Source organism: Trachurus trachurus (genome assembly GCF_905171665.1).
Source record: "Trachurus trachurus genome assembly, chromosome: 4".
In the NCBI taxonomy this organism is placed as follows: Eukaryota; Metazoa; Chordata; class Actinopteri; order Carangiformes; family Carangidae; genus Trachurus; species Trachurus trachurus.
Window position 1 is genome coordinate 15768449 of NC_139898.1, and position 21608 is coordinate 15790056.

Sequence of the window (21608 nt, forward strand, 5' to 3'; positions counted from 1 at the left end):
CTTTATTTGAAGATAGAAAAAGTCCGGTCAAACGGCAACATCGTGCTCTTATTTTCTAAGCACAGTTGCCTGACTTCCGGCGCTGCAGCGTCAGTTTGCCGCAGGTTTGCCGCTGTCTTGCCGCACAGCGCATTCCTCTCGCAGTGTTTTCAGTGGACCACAGAGGCTGCACATTCCTCTGTAGGCGCGGCAAGCGGCGCTGGTTGTTTCGTTCTCAACTGGGGGGGAAAAAACCTTTATATAAAACGTGTTTTAACTCTGCGTGGACTAATGACGCTGTCTCAGCGCTTCAGCCACAGTGGTCGTGGACAGGGGACACGGTGAGACATGGACCGCGAGAGGCACTCAGAGTGTGTACCTGCTGCATTTCATTGAGTGAGGACGGCTGACCGGAGGTAAGGTGCTCTGCCCTCTCGTTATAATAACTCCTCTCCAACTAACTTCTATTGACACAACAGCCTGAGCTGGTTAAAATTACTCAACCAGGTGATACTTAACAGTGAGGGATGGAGGCTTCGCAGTGATTCCTACTTTAGCCTACTGAATAAACTGTGATTTGGTTTTAAGCGACAGAGAGAAGTGTCCAGGTGATCAGGGGTGTGTCAGAATAATTGACAACTAAAAAGAAATGGACATCAAATAGGCAGCTTGACAACTGTTCAGTCCTTATCGTGTTATTACTGCTGATTATTCATTAACACTTTCATTCAGTGCTGCTGGGCCATGGCCGGCTGCTGGCGATGGTGCTACCGCACCTGTATGTGCTGTCTGTCCGAAGAGGAGAAAACGACTATCGCTGTGGACAAAGAGATCAAGAAGATCCTTAAGCAGCAGAAGAAGAAAGAGAGGAGGGAAATAAAGATCCTTCTGCTAGGTCAGTGACTACACACACACACAGAGCAGCTGACACAGCTGTTTGTGGCAGCATGAGATCCAGTGACACGTTAAGAAAAGGAAAGGAAGGAAAGGAAATAGCCTAGGCTACATCAAACTGACTCACAAACCTGAGGAGATGAGAAATTAAAAGAAACACACTGTGTAGAAATGAAAACTGCTTGGCCTGTTTGGTAGCCTGCAGCCAAATTAGAAAACTATGTTGAGAATGTGTCACCATGTGAGTATGTAAAGAATGGGCTGTATTGGGAGGTTTTACCTGAAACCACAGTGACTCAATGTGGAGATGCTCAGCCCAGAAACAGAGGGACACTTCACTTCACAGCAGCTTTACTAACCCATGCAGTATTGACTGGCAGCACCCAGTCACGTAAGGGTTAACACTTCATTTTAAGAAGTTTGCACATACTGAATATGGTAAACAGTGTGCCTTTATATTGTTCAAACTTTGCTGAAGTCTTGAGAGAACAGTCGGGTTGTAGGACTCCTTGCTCACACACGCCTTTTCAGTTGTTCCGCATTCAAATATGTAATTGAGCTGAAGTCAGCGATTTGTCTTAGCAACTCCAAAACATTTATTTCTGGTCCTTGAGCTATTTGGCAGAGCTTTGGAGATACAGTGCTCACAGTCATTCTCACAGTCATTGTCCACTGGGAAGATCCATTTGCGATTGAGCCTTTACTTCCTGGTTGATGTCCTGAGATGTTGGTTTGATGTATCCACAAGATTTTCCATCCTGATATAATGCCAACTGTTTGGTTAAGTAAATGCAATAAAGCAAAGATGATTCACGGTTGGGATGGCGTTCTTTGGCTTGCAAGCCGTGTCCTTTTTTCGCTAAACATACAGCGGTAATTTTGGCCATCATTTTAGTTTCATCAGACAATGGGCCACTCCTCTGTAAAGGTGTCCCTGTGTGCTGTAGTTGTAGGCTTTCTTATGGTACCTTCTTTGCTAAGCAGCTTTTCAGGTTATGTTGATGTGGGACTTGTTTTGCTGTGGATATACATTGTACCTGATTCATTTAGGGTCTTCAAAAGACACTTTGCTCTTGTTCTAAGCCTGATTTCACATTTCACACAGAAGCTTCCTCCTGAACTGTATGAGCCACACAGGGCTACACAATTAAAATATAATAACATAATTTCAGTATCCAAATAGCCTAACTGGAGCTGCATTTTTTTTATTGAAGTAAAAATGAAAAGTTTTCTTTTTTGTGACTTACTTTACGTTATTAACTCAGGAGTTGCATTTTTAACAGAAATTCATTTGCTGGCGTTGTACAGGAAATACATCCATATACTGTATTATGGACACATTGTGTTACTTAATGATTATTATACGTTCAGTTTCTCAATATAAACATGTTCAAACTAGTTTAGAGTTGAACTAATGTTTACTGAAATTGATCTAATAGTTGCTTCACGATTATAACAAATGAGAATTCCATTGTTATCTTTGATTACAACTATGAAGTCAAGCTGCCAAGACATTTCATTACAGTTTGATCAAATTGTTAATATTTTTTATTTTTAAGTTCTTTGTTCTTTTTGTATTACAATAAGCCAGTAAAGTAGTTGAGGATTGATATTGATGTAGGTGATAAATGCAGAGTGCATGTTCACAGAATTTGATTTATTTGCTTTTGATTAATTTCAATTGACACTTTTTTCAACATCACTATGAACCACATCTTAATATGACTGGTTTTGTGTTAAGATTTTTATTATCAAGGTGGGCAACTTTTTGAAATTAGAGATTCATATTCACAGTACAGGATTACTGACAACCATGTCTGTGGGCAGGAAAAGGGCTATCAAGGAAATATCTGCAGCATTTTCTTTCAATGGAGATTGGTATGAGTGTTGGATGCTATTCCTCGAAAACAGTGCTGATAAATTACATGGTAGTGTTTGGCAGGATAACAAAAAAAGGATTTAGTCTCCTAATCAGAGTAAATGATTCGCTTCCAGCAGCCAACAACCAAATCACTACTCAAAGTGGAGGAAGTTCTGCAGCTTATAAAGCCGGTTGTGAAACGTTTAAATGAGGCTATCAAAAGTTTCAGCCAAGTTATGGTCTTCTATTTCATCTCTAAACCAAGCACTTCCTTTAACTTTGATGTTTATCTGTGAATCTGAAAATGATCAGCAAACAATCTGATAGAGTAGTCTCGGTCTGCTCTCTTGTTCTTCTGTAATTTGTTTTCTTCACCAGTTTTTCATCCCTTAGCTACAGATTCACATCCACATTCAGGTTCTGGCTACTCTTTTTTTGCTTAAGAGCGATCGACTCAATGTATAAATCAATAATTCTGGACAGTGATTTAGACCCATTTTATTAAACATCAGTCCTACATTATTTTGTTTGGACTACAGACAAATGTAATCCTGTTCTCAGAGCATGTCCCACCATTTAAGGTTACTATTGGATTTTGTTTGTTAATATAAACATCACTTAAGTCAAAGTTGTTAGAGTGAGTTTTTTTACAGTTGCTTATTGACACACCCAGCAAACACAAAGCAACATCAGCATTCATTTGGCTACCAGGCTTAAGTCGAACGCTAACTCTCCTTTAAGGCCAAAACAATGACCTGAAAGCTGCTTAATTACTTTTCAGAGCTGAGGGCAATTGAACTGCTGAGTGGAAATTCAGTGGTTCATTAGTGGTTGTTGGTTGTTTGATTCATCACAATCATATTGTTTAGTGCAGATTTAAGGTTTTATCCATTATTTATTGATTCGATTTTTCATTAATCAGTTTTCAAAGTTGATAACAGTTCAATCAGGAGTTATCTGTTTTATATATCATTTATCCAGTTTACTATCTTTGATGGTAAGAACAATGACCGTGCACCTACAGGAGCTTTAGTTTAAGCTTCACCTACAGAACATGGGGAGGCATTTGCAGATAGTAGTACATGAATAGTAAGCAGACCCCAGTTAGCATATGGGTTCAACTGAAACTGAGCACCTCAACTCTGCTGCTCACCTCCAAGCTGCCTCAACTGATAGAATCTCTTGTTGGTGCAGGAACCGGGGAAAGTGGAAAAACCACCTTCATCCGACAGATGAGGATCATCCATGGGCGAGGCTTCTCAGAGGAGGAGAGGAGAGGATTTGCCAAATGTATCTTCCAGAACATCCTCACAGCCATCAAGGCTATGACCGGAGCCATGACCATGCTCAGGATCCCATACTCCAACCCTGAGAATGAGGTAAACTCGCACGGCCAGAACACAGCTCCTCACCAGCACTAACACATAGGGTTAGGCAAGGCAAGGCATCTTTATTTATATAGCGCAACTCAATGTGCTTTACATAAAGACAAAACATTAAAAAAAGAAGCATAAGACAGAATAAAAACAAACAAAACACTAAAAACAGAGTTAAAAGCAAGAGCAAATAAAAGAAAATAGATAAAGTTAGGCCCACACCCAGTTGCACATGAACCGTCATTCACAAATGCAGATGTGTCAGCAGCACAGCTATGTGGGTGGGGTAAATTGACCTTACGGACATCAAAGAAAAGGAGTGAATAACAATGGCAGAGAAACACACATCAACATCTTGTCATAGTCTATAAATAGAACATGATGGGAGTATCAGAAGATGTTGTTAAACGCCACAAACTCTTGAGCATCTGTCCATCACAAAATCTTCTAATGTGTTTGGTCTCTCTCCTTTTTCAGATATTTGCTCAGTGGCTGCAGGATGTAAACACAGTGCATATCACCCAGCTGGAGCGGGGCTATGTTGATGCCATCCGCCGGCTTTGGGCAGATCCGGGTATCCGGGTCTGTTACAGCCGCCGCTGCGAGTATCAGCTCCTGGACTCCACAGAATAGTGAGTAGTAGTTGTATTGTAGTAGACTCTCTACAAGCTGTCTACACTGTACCACACCCTGCGTCTGAGTTGCGGTAGGATATCTGAGATTATCTTGTGATTGAACCCTGTCAGAGCAAGTTACTGAAGATGACATCACAATACAGGAATCTGTGATAGGAGGTAAAAATGTCCTTGCACGGCGTGACATCATTATGTATGTGAAACAAAGGAAAAACACACCCATAAATACTGTGTGTTAATTTAATGTCTATCTATGAGTGCACAACTTTTATCTCTGCAGTCATTTCTACAATCAATCAGTCTCTCTGTTAGTTTTTTAATTCTTAAATGTATCTCTCAGTTTATGAAATACCAGGAAATGATGAAAGATGATTTCCCAAATCCTAAGGCGGTGTCTTCAAAAGTTGTTTATTTCAACCAAACCCAAAGATATTCAATTTACAATGATAACAGATCTTCACATTTGGGAATCTGCAGCCAGGGAATAGGCTATCTATAATTTTTCCTTCAACAATGACTTGAACTATTCAACTAAATTTGTTAAACTTTTCAAGCAAATCAATCAGGTAATAATTTAATCTCAAATCAAGATAGTCAAAAAATGTATCATGACAAATTAGTTGAAATTTAACAGCATCTCTTTCCAGTGACTGTGTCCCTGTCCCTCATGGATAATCAATCAGGCCGCACTGTGAGCTGTTTCTATAGGAACTGCTTCACTGGTAAAAAAGTAGTCCCTCTGTTCTCTGTGGACTGGAGGCGTTTGATTTATCCAGAGAGACAGTATCAGGACCAGTGTGCTGATTCTGGTTGATTGATTTCTAAACCCTTAGTCAACCACAGACAAAGTCCTCTTGATCATTATTGCACTGGAAGGGGGTTTCAATAATCTCAAAACAGATACTGTAGTCTGCCACTTTACTTAAAACCTAGATAACGTAAGTGATAACAACATATGTCATCATTCTACTGTACTATCAAAAAAGAAGTCAGACCAAGCTGAACTGCAACAGAGCACAACAGGCCCGAAGGTTAAATATATCTAAGTTAAATCGAATATGATTAAATCTGAAAACTCTCATTTGCTAAAGCATAAACTTGGTGTATTCACAACGTCATGGTTTTATTAACAGGTAATGTATCACATTATGGAAACATGTCGGCAACATATTGTTGTAGTGTTTACTTATACCACAACTGACCTTTGTACTAAAACTCACGAGTGGAAACTCAGCAAAGACAGTCTGTTTAGACAAGTTGTGTTAAGCTTGTGCTGGGGCTCATTAAAAATCAGCTTCAAGATGAAACAACTAGTTGATTCACTGATCAGTTTTTTGACAAAAAAAAATCAACTCATGTCGGTTATTTTGATAGCAGAATAATCTCTTATTGAAGTAGAAATTAAGACATATTCAGCTTTTCCAATGTGAGTATTTGATGGTTTTCTTAGAACTTTAAAGTGTAAATCTTTGGATCTAAGACTGTTGACTGAGTTAAATGAGGATTTTCAACACACTACCTTGGTCACTTCCACAATTTTCAGACATTTTACAGACCATGCAACGATTTTATAGACCCTGTGCAGATTTTCAGATACATTTCTTTTGTGTTATTTCATTGTCGTTGTCTTATTTAACTCCCCATACTTGTTTCTTACACTTGGTGTTCTTTCCTCTGACCACTGGAGGGGGCTAGTTCTTCACAGTAATCGTTCATTTCTAAGCCTTTGCTGAAACCACCAGTTGACCTGAGAGACAAGTCTTGTCTTTTTAACCAATAATGGAAAAACCTCAGCAAGTGTCACAGAGTTGCCATCAACCATAATGAAAAGACTGAACGCAGAGTGGGTGTGAGTATCAGATGTGTCAGGGAACAAAGCCTCAGCCTTTTTTTGTTTTCTCTCCTCTCTATTGCTGCTCTGTGTTTACCGAGCAGCTCAGTCATCACCGTGTGTGCATGATAAGAGGATGGACAGTCAACATGAGCTAATGACAGCTTGTATCAACACAAGCTATAAAGCAGTCATCTGTACACAGGCCGATATGAACTCACCCTACCCCCCTCTTATATTTTAATCACTGTTTTTTTATTCAATACATCATGTTTCTTCTGTCACTTCAGTTTGTTTTACATGATCAAGGCTGGGTGTGATGTCAACAGAGGCAATATGTTTTACCAGAAGTCTCATTGAGTGTCCTAAATATTTTCTTTCTCTCCCTTCTCCCTCTCCTTCTCTCTTTCAGCTACATGAATAATCTGGACCGCGTCGCCAGCCAAGACTACATCCCCACAGAACAGGACGTGCTGCGAGTTCGATTCCCCACCACGGGCATTCATGACTATTCCTTCACCATCAGGACCATCACACTCAGGTGCAGTAACGTATAATGTGATACTGTGCTGTGGGGAAAAAGTACTGTTGACTCTTGCAGAGGCGTTGTCTGTAGTGGGATTACTTTTCTGATTACCCATGACCTCTGAACCAGGGTCCTGCTGGGAGTTAGGTATCACTCTGGGTGTTTGTTTTGTTTGAAAGTATATTTTTGGGCTTTTAGGGCATGCATTGATAGGATAGCTGTAGAAAGACAGGAAATGGAGGGAGAGGGGTGGGGTAACATGCAGCAAAGGGCCACCTATGCAGAGACTATAGCTTTTGCATATGGGGTGTCTGTAAACGATCCGAACAGAAAACGCAAAAGTGGCGTCGCGTCTTCACTTTTTATTCCGCGTTTAGATTGTTTTTGGGGTGGAAACCCGCGTGCATACGGTGACGCAAAAAGTCTGTGTAATTCAATGTTGTATGCACGCCAGGAGCCTAGGTGGCAGCGTTTTCACCCGTTACACGGAGACGCAACGGCGGAGCGTTTTTAAGATTTCCACTCTGGAGGGTGGTTTCACTTTTTTGCGTTTTCAAGCCCCGAAAACGCAGTCGCCGTCTAAACTAAAGGCACATTCGATGAAATATTTTGCCGTTTTCATCCGCGAGCGTTGTCGTGTAAACAGGGCCTGATTTTGAACCTGTTGCTGTTGTTTCTGAGTCTGACAGAGCTATGAAGACAAAGACCAGAGTTCACCTTTAAGGGACATTGTATCTCAGAAGGAAATGACACATCCCTAGAAATGGAGAGAAAGCCCAGACTGCAACAACCTAAACTCAGGGAAGGATTCAGTTCGGTTGTTTTGATCACAAGATAAAATACTGAATAAGTATTCCCCGGTCAAGAATACCTCCTCCAAATGTATGAAACATCACATTTTTATTTCAGTCCTGTCGTGAGCAAGCCGGATTCACAATGAGCTGTGGAAAATGTTCAAAAAACACTGAGAGTTTTCTCCCTGTGTGAAAGCATGTCGCACAAAAGAGACACACTATTAGTGTTGAGTACACGTCCACTTCACAAACAGGCTTATTAGCAGCTGTGTGAGAGCCACAGGAGGGGGTGTGTAACCACCTGGACTGGATGTGACAAATGAATGAATGACCCAACAAGTTTTTGTTGCTGGGTCATCAACACATGTACAAGCTGCGGTATTTGTTTTTTGAAAACCCTACCTCGAAAAAAGTAGTCAACTTTGCAGCTCCTGGCTTTTGAGACAAAGTTATCAACTTTGATGTTACACCTCTTCAGACCTTCAGTTTGATTGTTACTGGGTTCTGTCCAGGGAAAGGTGTTGTATTGTGTTCTGGCAAACCAATGCAATAAAACATGTGTCTTAATACACAATAGGCTACTCACTGACTGGCTGCCACCCCTTGTGGGATGAGGGTGTGTTCCCTCTCCTCATCCAGTCCTGCCACAGTCCTCTTTAATTGCTGGCTGCCAAAGAAAAAAAGGACCCTTACCTTGATGAATACAACTTCAAATATTTTTTTCCGTGCTCCTCAGGATTGTGGACGTAGGTGGTCAGAAGTCAGAGCGACGGAAGTGGATTCACTGCTTTGAAAATGTCACCTCCCTCATCTTCCTGGCCTCCCTCAGCGAGTACGACCAGGTCCTGGAGGAAAGAGAGACAATAGTAAGAGTCTTGTGTGTGTGTGTGTGTGTGTGTGTGTGTGTGTGTGTGTGTTTTTGTCTATGTGCCTGCGTGGGCTTCCTGTCTGGCTCCAGCTTCCTCCCACAGTCAAATGACTCTAAAATTGCTGCAAATTGCCCGTAGGTGTGAATGTGAGCATGAACGGTTGTTTGTCTCTGCGTGTCTGCCCTGTGATGGACAGGCGACCTGTCCAGGCTGTCCCCTGCCCTCGCCCCAGTGCCAGCTGGGATTGGCTCCAGCCTCCCGCAAACCTCAGAAAAAAAGGTTTTTCTAAAAGATAAGAGGATTTAGTTTCTATCCGACCTTTAACTTATCTACCAAAGCTTGGGGGATACAGATACTCATCAGCAGCAGTCCGTCATTCAGAATCAGAATCTCCACAGCGTTATCAATCAAACAATCAATCAATCTATTTATCTATCCATCCATCCATCCATCCGTCCATATCATCTAAACTGCAGTCATTTAATCCGTCCACCAGCAGGCCTCACTCTTGCACAAGAAAACCTCTCTCCCCCTCTCTCCTCTCTGTCTCTCCAGCCCTCTGTCTGCGTCCTTCTGTCCACTTCCTCCCTCCCATCTTGTCACTAAGCCGTTTATCTCTCGCGGCCACTTCTTTCGCCTGCCACATTCATTAACCTCCGCAGCGGCCCTCATGCTCCAGACACCCCATAAACTGCCCCCTCCTCTTTGAAAACACCGACTCCCCTCTCTACGTCATCCTCAGCCGCCTGAATCTACTCAAGCCATCCCAGAGAAAACTAATATTTTTCTCTCTTCAAGTTGAAGTCAACTTCTTAAAAACTTGCTGGTGTATTTCTTTTATCTACCACAAAATCTAGTTGATATTAAACTAAATGCGAAACCTAAAATCAACCAGCTGCTGCCTCCAGTAACTTCCCCGTCTCCCTCTCTCTTTCTCTTTTCCTCAGAACCGGATGCATGAGAGTCTAGCTCTGTTCTACACAACCATCCACTCCCCTTGGTTCCTCAACACCTCCATCATCCTCTTCCTCAACAAGACTGACATCCTGGCCGACAAAGTCCAAACCTCGGACCTGCAGCGATACTTCCCCAGCTTCTCAGGTAAGCTGTGAATACAAGTGCTGGTACTTATTTTCATTTATAGTGAAGTTTTACTGATGTGACACTTTTTGTTGGATGAACCAGAGTAGCGATGAACCAATTAAAGGCTTAGATGATTTAAAAAAAAAAGAGACAATGAGCAAAAAGTCTGAAAAAATCCATCCTCTGGTTCCAGCTTATCAATTATAGAGATTTGCCGCTTTTGTTATGAATTGAAAACATTTGGGTTTTGGATTGTTTTGTCCGACTGAATAAGCAATTCAAAGATTTCAGTTCCGAAAACTTGTGATTCACATCTCAATACATTTTGAATGGATTGTCATGAATTTTTCCGAATTACAATAATGATTCCTTGACTTTGACTCTGGCGCCACCATGAGTTGGACATCTTAATAATAAATCCTGAGACATTGGATTGGGTACCATGAAATCCAACACACAGGTTCATCATGTCACTCTTGGGTGAAGCTCAAAGTGAGGGTTTGGACATCTAAAACAAGAGGGGCGGAGCCTGGTGAGCAGCAGATTTCACAATGTGTGCAGAATTATTCCAGAGACCAAAAAGCGGTTGTGTTGTTGTTTTCCTCTGGGTAATTTGCTTTGAGCATGGACACCTGCTGGGAATAATGTACCATTTCAACAAAAAAAAAAAAAAAAAATTTGGCTCGAAGTATCTCCTGACTCCTCTCCTGGGTTGGACACGTTCCCCCACCGCTGCAAAGCCTGCAATTATTGTCGATTTTTTTGTGTTATTTGTTTCTACTTTGCCATACTATTACTCCCTCACACACACACACACACACACACACACACTTGCAAATGAGTCACTTCCAGGTACTTGGTGTGCTTAATGATGTGGCTGCAGCCTGTAGCTTCTCTGGTGTGAAAGGCTGTTGAGCGTCGCCCTAACAGTCCCCACCATCCTCCACCTCCACCTCCACCTCCACCTTCACCTCCACTCTCGCTCCCTCTGTTGCCCATGGCAACCACAGACGGATACTGTGCTTCCCGCAAGCCCTGCTGCAACCCCCACAAACCCACCGGCGTACTCGTGTGAAGTGTGTGTGCGCGTGCAGGGCGGGAATTAGTGACTGCAAATGATTATTTGTGTGTGTGTACCTGCATCTGCATTGTACCCACTGTGTTTTACCATCAGCATTAGCGGGGTAAAATAATGACTCACACAGGGTCAGGCTCTTTGATGTCAATTTAACCTTAATGCCAACTCTGAGCAGCTCCGACCACCGGCTGCTATTTGCTGCTGATGTTGCCGTGTTCCTGTGAGGAGGCCGTGTGGCGCTCCTCACTGCTGCTGGAGCTGCTTGAGGTCTCCTGATGTTAATGATAGTTAGTGATACACTTGTTGAACTGGACTGGTGCTGAAGGGATTAGTCAATTAAATGATTAACGTTTTGACAAAAAACAAAATTGTCAGAGCAAAGAGATCACTACTTCCAGTGTTTAAAATGAAGGATTTGTTGCCTTTCCTGATTGATTTAGTTTAATTTACTTATTAACTTCAATTTACTGCTGATTATTATTTAAATTTTTAATATTTGTTTTACTTTAATCAATAAGACAGTTGAGAGAGACAGGAAATGGGGAGGCAGAGAGAAGGGGAATGACATTCATCAAAGGGCCACCGGGGGAATCGAACTGGGGCCGGCTGCAGCGAGGGCTGTAGCCTTTGTATATGGGGCGCCTGCTCAGTCCAGTAAACCATGTGGCGCCCCACTGGGGATTATTTTGTCTGCAAAACTCCACACCGCTTCAGGGTTGCAACTCTTGTACATTAAATGTTTTTTTGTTTTTTTGACATCACATGGGCATCTCATTGGAAAAAATGGGCAATTAAAATAAAGAGTGTTGCAAATCATTATTAGTTGCAACTCTAACATATTAGACATGCTATTCTGCATCTTTTCACCTTTGTTTTTGGTGTGAGCCAGAGTTTTTATTGTCCCTGTCAAGCAGGCTGTTGTTTTAATGCTTTAGCTATAACAACATCACAGCACCCTAATGACATGACAGAGGTAGTTAAGTAATAAGTGGGCAGCATTAATTGACAGGAAATCTCACTAAAATGACCACCAGCCCCAGCCTCATGAGAACGGACTTTAATCTTATTTTCATTCAATTAGTGCTTGTGATTCTCTGATCATCCAATCAAACGACATCAGCAAAGGAAACGATAAAGCAGAATTTTTTCTCTGATGACAAGACTTCACAGTTCACACAGAAAGAGAAGAGGGCATACAGTACTTTTTTCTTATGCAAGCTTATTCTGTTTATGATTTTAACTGATGCAACTGTTGCATCTTCTTAAAAAGCACAAGGTGATCAAGACGGAAGTGCAGTGAAATGACACTGCACTTCTTTACCCGATCTCCTCACAGTATTTACATATATAGCACTTAAGAGTTACACAAAGGTATCCTCCTGCACTGAAGGATCAGGGATGCCCCTCACTTCCAACTAGTCACTTTGGATAAAAGCATCTGCCAAATGATTAGTGTAAATGTAAATTATCACAGTTAGATATGCAGAAGAAAAATGCTGTTTTTAACCGGAGTGAGGAATCATCTCAGATTTTTGCTTTAAATATTATGTAAACAGTTCCTGACCCAAACTCGTATTCTGCCTTTTTGTTGACCTTCTCTTTCCATCTCTTGCCTCTGTAACAGGCAAGAGACAAGACCCCGAAGACGCCAAGAACTACATCCGCAAGATGTATGAGCAGCAGGCCATCAACCACGACAGGAGGGACGAGAGGAAGACTCTTTACCCGCACTTCACCTGCGCCACCGACACCAGCAACATCCGCAGGGTTTTCAGCGACGTCAAGGACACGGTGCTGCTCAAGTCTCTCAGGGACTACGGAGTCATCTGAACTTTTACTCCGTGCTCTTGTCTCCATCTGCACTGTTCACTTGGTACCGCACGAGTGGAGGACAGACTGTTGCTCCTTTGGATTCTTTCTAAAGCCTGAACAATCATCATGCACATCCTCTTCCTCCTCCTCTCCCTCACCATCAGGTCTTAATGAAGAAGCAGGTGGAGAAAGAAGGGATGAGCGCTGCACTCTTCTCTCACCTATCACCGTCAATACCGGGCTCTTTTGTCTCCCTCTCAAGTCGAAAACATCAAAGCGTTTAGAGAGGACTCTACGGGGAGACACAACAAGACTACGTGACTTTTGATCAGACAGCGAGGAAGCAGTAATCACCCTCATTCCTCTCAGCCAGCATCTTTGTCTTCATTTTTTTTTTCTTTTAAAGATGAAGAAGGGTTTCGGTCATGCAGTGTTGGAACTGATCCATAATTGAAGCAGGAGCAAGGATGCGTGGAAGTACTGTGCTGCCACTACAGAGTAATGTGGACAGACACACACACATGAGTCTCCCAGTCAAACACAGGTGTACAGCTCATGCTTACATCAACACAACTTTTACAAACAAAGAATAGTTTCCATAATGACCCATAAAAGGCAAAAACATGAGTTTAAAACCATGGTGCTCTTGATTTTGTGTAATTTTCTCTGTGATTAATGTAACCACAGAGTCTTTGATTGTTTTGCAAACACCGCGCTCCTGTCAGCGTATGAAAATCCCTATTGATTACCGTTATCTCACACTGGCAATATGTCTTATTATATTATCTGTGCTGCTCAACACATCTGCTCTGCCCCGTCTCCATCAATTATCATATAGATAGGCTGCATGCCGCGGCTACTACCTGTCGAGTTCACCTCCAGCCTTTGTTTTCCACCAGGACTGCAAAAGTTCACACTCGCGCTCACACGCTCGCTCTCTCTGTGTTAAATGGTTCATTACTCTCACAACTCTCTGTGTTACATGTGGCCAGACGAGCGGCTTTTGTCATCGAACAGAGAACGTGGAACGTGACAGCAGAGTGGAAAGTGGGTGCAAGCAGCGAGGCGAGGACAGAATCACAGTGGATATGATGTTGATCAAAGTGGATGTGGATGTATGCTTTTTTTTAAGTGTTTTGCACGGCACTGTTTCCGTTTTTCCCTTCGACTAATGAATTATAGCATTTCCATAGCCAAAAACCAATTAAACCGTACAGTGAAGCAGCTGAGCACCGAGGAGGCTGATATGTTTTTTTTTGGTAGGTTGGAGATTTGGGGATCCATCTGTTGTTGGCATGCATCTGTTGTGCATTTGCCACCTGCTGCACTGGTTTTTGCTGGTCCTCCACAAACACGAATGGATCACAGTAAAAAAAAAAAAAAAAAAGGAAAAGCCCTGTGCATCAGATCTGTTTAAAGTCCCCCACATGTTCATCATTGTTGTCTTACTGGAAGAGAAGGTCTAAAACACTGAAGCAAAAAAAAAAAAAAAAGTTTACATCTCTAACAAATGAGCTCAAAATGACAAAACCACAGAGGATTATTATCCAGCTCTGCAGGTTCCTCTCAGCTCTGTGCAGCTTCAAAAACTATTTCAGCTCATTGTTTTGGTTTTCTGGCAATCAACTCTCATCAGTGTCATTTTCACACATTACAAGCAGCAACACCAACTGTGTTCACTATCAATTATGAACATGCAATATCACTGATGGAAAAAGATGAGACTAGAATGTAGTTAAAAAAAAACTAAAAACATAACATTTTCTTTCATAGATGAAGTTGTGCCATATGGCAGCACACAATGAGCACAAAGAAACAAAGTGATAGATTTTTTTCTGATGATTAAATGACTGAAATGTTACTAGTTTCATTGACTAGCCTAAAACTGGACTCATAAAGTTAAGTTTTTGGGATGAAACTAAAAAGTCCAGTACCTGGTCAAATAAAGCAGGACAAGTTTGACCAAGGATATTTGACACAGGAATGAAAAAAAAAGCTGTCAACATGAACACCAATCGAGAAGGACAGGAGAAAGTGACAGATGTTTCCCTCACAAGCTGGCCAGAGACCAAAAAATAGAGCTAGAAACAGGGTCAATACTACATGTCCATCCATCAAGTGGCAAAAACCACAACTCAAAATGAATGATAATGTTGCTCTGCATCTGCTGGATATGCAAACTAAAAAAGGACATAGTATATCAATGTTGTGTCTATCACTTGCTTCTGCTGCCTTCAAGAGCCCAAACAATCTCTTAAAGATAGTTGAAGTGCTTTAATATCCATTTTTCAGTTTGTCAGACTCAGCACCTCTGAAGTTTGCATGTTTGGTATGTCCAGTTTCCGTACAGCAATAAAGCCAACAGCATCTTCTAACCATTGCCAGCTCAATATGATAAGATAACATAAATTCAAGCACAAGTGACACTCGGCAGCTGGCAAGTTTAAAAAGGTCACGGATAAAGAAACTGAGACTGTGAGAAAAAAAGCTTGATTCACAATGCAAGTACAGTCAACAATGGTGAATAATAAAAAAAAATCCGCCAGGAAACCTGCTCTGCCGGGTAAAGGGTAAATAAAGACTGTTAATATGAGGTGGCAGTGTGCTCTCTTTGTGTGTCCTGTTTATCAGTGTGTGGAGAGGGGTGTTTTATGATATTGATCAGAAGTGTGAGCTCTGCCCTTGTTTACGTCATTGAGAGCTGAGTGTGTGTCGAGTGGAAAATGACATTGAAATTCAGTAAATGAACTGACCTTGATGGGAAGCCAACAGCGGCTCACACTGTGTCTGTTGTGTGGCTTCGGCTGCTGTTTTGTTAATTGTATATAATGTGTTTTGATCTCTCCACTGCTATTTTGATGTATCCAGCTGCAGTAGCTATGTCACGTTATATGATGCCTTCAAACACAAATGTATAATTGTACTGTACAATCACTAATGACTACTATACTTTTTATTGATTTGTAAGAGCTGTATTTTTTAAATATTGTTTACTAACAGCACATACTGTGACTACTTGTAACTACTTTTCTGCATCGGGACACCTTTCTTCCCACTTGGTGACAGTGAATTACTTTTGTGTAGACTCAGGTGAAGGAAGTGGGCAAATGTTTGTTTTTTTCTAGGTAATATTAAAAACAAACTTCTGAACACACGCTCCTCTGCTTGCTTTTATTCCAACTCCAAAGACTTTTTTTTTTTTACATTTAAAAACTTTGAAAATTCCTACCAAACCAATGGTACATGCTACAGTTTTGCAACTTTCAACAAGATGTAGCCCCTATACTGCAGAAACTTTTGTCCACTTAAAGGGGAATTCCGTTTTTTACAATCTGGCCCTTATTTCTAGCATAAAATACGATCATTTACTCACCCAGATAACTTTGGTGTCATTAAAGTCGTTCCGACGAAATTAGATCCAGCCGAGAGCCACGTATATCCATATAATGCGAGTCTAAGGAATGCAGTCTCTAAATAACACATTATCTGCCACAAAACTCATTTTGTTAGATAGTTTCATTTCCCCTCTGAGTCCGGGGTTAGCTGTTATCAATATCCAGGGTCTGTAGGTTGACCTACTAACCTCTGACCTGGATGATGTCATCTCTGAGCGCTGCCCGGCTCATTCTGATAATAATCATTCCGCTTCGGCATTCGGGTCCATTTTTAGTGCAACTAACCCGAGCTTTAGTGAATCCAGGCTGCGGAAGGAAGCCTGTGGAAGCTGAACTTTGTCCAGCTCATTTTGTTTTGTTTTTTTCAAAAACTGTAAAACCTATCAAACCTATCTCCTCCCACAATTTTTGCTCAATTGACACCAAACTTGCTAGAGAGCATCTTCAGACTGTCCTCTTTCTGATTCATCAAAAAAAAAATTGAGCCTACAGTGCATGAAAACATTTGACTGTAAACAGTAGTGTAAACATATACAGTACCATACAATTCTTGCTAAAGCTTCAATTTTATTTGTCCGGACAGAGTCTCCAGTCTGTCTGCGTGATGTGTTTTCTCTGTGAGGCTCCGTCACATAGACAAATAAATTCTCACGCAGGCTGCGATCACACACTTGCTGTGACCCACAGTTTGCAAATAAAAAAACACTGCCGGCTTTGCATCAGACTGACACTTGGGATTTTTTTTTTCCCCGCACTGCACTCATTTTCCACAAACCAGGATGTGGCGCAGGCGAAGAGAATTCGGCTGTAAACAAAGGTGTCACTTCTACGACAGAGGAAACTTTCACCATGCTCAGAGTATGGAAATTAATATTTGACAGGACGGAGAGCGCGGTTCAAGCCGCACAGTCAGATCAGTGTCGTCCTCTTCCTTCCTCCTGCTGACACAAACACAGTTTCTCATCAGTGAGCTATAAACTGCTTCTCCAAACAAAACCCACAGTCACAGTTTCCTTTGAGCGGGAATCCAAGCACTGACAACAACACTCTGAACGTGACGTGTATTTACATAACAAATATTCAACAGATATTATAAAGAGACAGTCTAGCAATTTACTGAGGTATTTCACTGTAATACACACAAATGAACACGCACACACACACACACACACTGTGGCTGTCAGAGCATTAGAGTGTGATCCTGTGGCCCTGGTAACTGTCAGACTCATCCAGACGAGGTGACGCTCTCGTGTGTGTGTGTGTGTGTGTGTGTGTGTGTGTGTGTGTGTGTGTGTGTGTGTGTGTGTGTGTGTGTGTGTGTGTGTGTGTGTGTGTGTGTGTGTGTGTGTGTGTACTGTACATGTGTTTGTGCATCTGTGCATAGTATGAAAGCAAGTGAGTATGTCTGCAGCTGTGTGTACATCTGTGCCTGTCTGCATGAGCCTGTTTCTGTGTGTGTGTGACAGCAGCACAGCACGGCGGTCCTTCTCTCATTCTCACAGTCTGTCAGCAGCTCTGTCAGTTACTGCACTTGTTACTGCAGCCTCATCACTCAAACTCCCGTGGCCCCCCATGCCACCTTCAGCCAACATCAGCGCTGTCAATTTACCATTAAAAAACTCATTACATGATCACTGATTAAAAGCAGAAGGCCGCCATCTACCTCTGACACAGAATTTAAAAAAAAAGAAATCTCTGTGCCTGTTACCTCTACTGCTGGGTTAGCAGGCAGATAAACACGCCACATTTTATTGTCCAGATACCAAGAAGAAATAAGTTTACTTAGATGCAGCTGCAACTCTGAGTTTGATGTGAACGATTTCTCTACATTCGACTGCTTGGTGTCTGGTGAAATAAAGGATTTGTGTGCAGCAAGTGGCTTGAATGAATGAATGAATGAATAAATGAATAAATAAATGAATGAATGAATTTTTTATTTTCATGTCATGCCAGACTAGACAGTCCTTCCTGTTGGTGTTACCTGCCACACAGGTGTGACATAAATAAACAATTTAAGATTACTTTCAGTATTCAACTATATATCGCTCTTCGTCTCATTGCCCAAGCCTTTTCAAGAAACAAAGAAAATGCTAATATATTCAAATGAAAAAGATGTTTTAGCTAACCACACAAATTTGTTATTTGGATCTATCTTACTAAGCAATTTTTGTCTTATAGAGTCATAAAAAGGACAGTAGAACACAAAATGAAAGCAAGTATGAAAGGATATTGAATGTTCATGGGACAGTCACAACTGTGTTTCTACCCCCTGCGTACGTACAACACGTAACACTGAGAGAAACTCTGCAACATCAGATGTTGTTGTGTTGACTTATTTTTATCCCTTTTTCAATTTCACTCCTTCTAGTTTCTACCGAGAGGAAGTAACTGTGACTGTGACAGAACGAGCTTCAGTTTGGGTCAGAACCAATTTTGCATGGCTGACATTTAAAATGACTGATCCCTCCGAGACGGCCGTGTGAAAGCGAGTCTCCCAAAAACTTGGCCGAGCCGAAGAAGAAGATGAGGGGCGGGGGGTGCAGGTGGGAAGACGGGCTTGGGTACCCTTTTTCTAATAATGAGGGATTTGTTTATGTCAATTTCAAACAAACCAACCCCTCCTCCACACCTATCGCACATTTCTCTTTTCTCTGCTCGGTTCCCTTGGATGCTGAGCAACAGGGTGGAAAGTCCAGCAGCTTGTGTGATCTCCAGAGCAGAGGCAGGTTAGCCGGTGGGCTTTTTAACCCTCGCAACCCCCACCCCCACCCTCCTTACCATCTTGCTGGCTGGTTTTGTTGCCATGGACTGTTGCTGATAAGAGCCGGCCAAAGCTTTTCAATTTCCACCAATGTCCCCTCAAAGCGATACACACCTGCAGCGCACTTATCAAACATGCGCTCCATATGTGCAGATACACGCGCAGATTGTCGTGCAGCTGCAATCACAACAATAACCTGCTGGGATTAGTGGATAAAAATAGAAACACAATGGACCTCAGCACAAAGCCCTGCAGCACGGCGAAGCTCATAATATTCAGAAAGGTGTGGCTTTAACTCTGCTGTGATTGCTGAAGCTGTGGTTTGTGATGTTGAATTGGACTGCATCACTGCACATTGTAAGATGTTAGCCGCTGTTGTTGTGCACCCACCTTACACCTTTTCAACGTGTGTGTGTGCGTGTGTGTGTGTGAGGAGACGTGTTTTTCCAACGGGTCTTTTCAAAGCCATTGCAGCATATGGGCACAAGGAGGGAAAAAAAGGTGGTTATCAGCACAAGAAATGAATCAATTTGCCAGCGTGAATCACCACTCAGTTTCCCAAAACAGCTCCAGCATTTGTAGCGGCAGATGGCCCTTTGTAGCCCGCCTCTCCCTCGCTGTGTGCTGTTTCCCACACACGGCTCAACTGAGAGGGGGCAAGAGCCTGTCTGGACGCTGTGCATCGATAAATCACACCAGATCTTGACCTGGTCTAACAAGGAATTGAGCGATGGTCAGACCTGAACAAAAAAAACAAAACACTTATTAACACATCTTTTTGGCTCAGTAATACAATCTTAATTAGTGCTGCTGTTCATATCTGTTGTCACTGTTTGATATCGCTTGTCTGAGATATCATTGCTTCTAAGGAGAAAGCGGCAGAAAACGATGTGAGGATAAGAAAAATTATGGCAATAATGATATGATAATAATGGCAAAGTACAAATAGACGATAAACAGGAAGATAACGAGTGAAAGAAAAAACTCCTTTGTGGGGTGTCCTCTGCTCAGCAACACCTGGCTTGGACTGTGTCTTGTGCATTAATGAATTTTTTGAGAAACTGCTGTAGGGCCTTGGTTTATTAATGTGGAGGAGGGAGCAACACAAAATGTTCCCAATTAAAATGAAGATGAATTGCAGCAGCGGGTCCCCTATTGTGGCTCTACTTTTGTACGTGCCTCTAAATCTCTGCCGTACAGACGGGTCATTAAGCACTGAAGGCTGCCTTGGTCTCGCGGCGGCAGCGGCCCAGCCTCAACACATCACATCCCTCTGTGAGAGCTGTGTGTACTGTACACCACACTACGCCACAAAAAGCTGCGCAGGGAGGAGGGCGCTCACGTAGACTAAACTCATCAGGAGGTTTTGATGCACTAGAATTACTGTGCATGCATAATTCAAGCGATGGTGTGTCTTAAAGAAGAGCGTCACTGTGAAATCTTGGATCCCCTGAGGTTTTCAGGAACTGCTTCCTTTTCATTTTTTTCTTTTCACAGGACTAAAAGAGGAGGATTTTATAATCACACTATTGAATTATAGACTGAAAGGGAAGAAAGTGAAATCCCCAAAGAACAGGTTTTCTGGATTGTTAAAGGACAATTCCAGGTGAATTCAACCTTGGACAATTATATAGTTTCCTGATATTTTAGGTCTAAAAGAATGAATCTGAAGATTTTCTTTTTAATTGCTCCTGTTGACACTCTCAATATGTTTACAGGTAGTCTGAAGCGCTCCTGTTTGTTTTATCAACAAAGCAATATCAACTCAGAGGCACAACGTTTTTTGTGATATTCCTGGTTGCTAAAATTTAATTTAGCAATTATTTTTAAGGAAACTCTTATTTGCTCTATAATTAGTGGCAACTACTCGTTCTGTCCAGAAATAAAGATTAAGGGCGTGAGAGGTGTAAGGATTACAACACACCTCTCATGACAACAGGATCCGCATCTTAAAAAGCTGTCTGGGAGGAAGTGAAGAGGATTTTATTTATGTAACCCCTTACAGATCTGACATCACAAAGTGCTTCACAATTAGACTAACAAAGGTAAAATACATGACGCACGAGAGAAAACAGACTATTCAGCATGACACTGAAAAATACACTATTGAAAGAGTAACAACAACAACCTCTATTTGCATAGTACTACATGTTACACATAAGACAGACACAAAAGAGAAAGGCTCCATTCATAATGTAAACTCAAATTAATCAGAGGTGAGGCACAAAAACACAACCTGAAGCAGAAAAGCAAAAGGTTTGGTTAAATGTGTTATTTACTTTTTCTCGCAAATTTTGTTTGTTAGTTTATTTGTTTGGTTTTTGCATCATCTCAAACTAAGTGAAGAAAAAAGACTTGGAGTCAGATGCTGGATGTGAAGGAGCAGTCGAGCAGAATTTATTCTAAACCAACACAGATGCCTCAAGAGTTTCAGGGTCTAATTGGTGTTAAATCTTGGTCTAATTGATTTTTGGCTTGTGACCCATGAAAATGAAGTAACGACTACTCTACTACTACTACTAGCTGGATGCATCTCAGCTGCTTTCACCCTTTGAAAAGAGGTCAAATGATGGAATATTAAAGCACAATCTGGCTGGTCCTTAACTGATTTTATTTGTTGTCACCAAGTTGCTCCTTACAGCTCAAAGTACTGTCATACAGTGAACAATAAAGTTCCTCATTTTGAACTGTCATAATCCATTTTGAACTGTAAT

General features: G+C 41.7%; 1 protein-coding gene across 1 annotated transcript; it reads left to right on the top strand.

Moving 5' to 3' along the window:
- Positions 1-282: 282 nt before the first annotated feature.
- LOC310984585 (guanine nucleotide-binding protein subunit alpha-14-like) lies at positions 283-12756 on the top strand (the record flags this gene model as incomplete). Its single annotated transcript, XM_083969837.1, has 8 exons — positions 283-395; positions 712-874; positions 3929-4113; positions 4588-4742; positions 6989-7117; positions 8633-8762; positions 9713-9866; positions 12551-12756. The coding sequence occupies exons 2-8, from the start codon at positions 724-726 to the stop codon at positions 12754-12756; spliced, it is 1110 nt and encodes a 369-aa protein (XP_083825963.1). The 5' UTR covers positions 283-395; positions 712-723.
- Positions 12757-21608: the final 8852 nt, after the last annotated feature.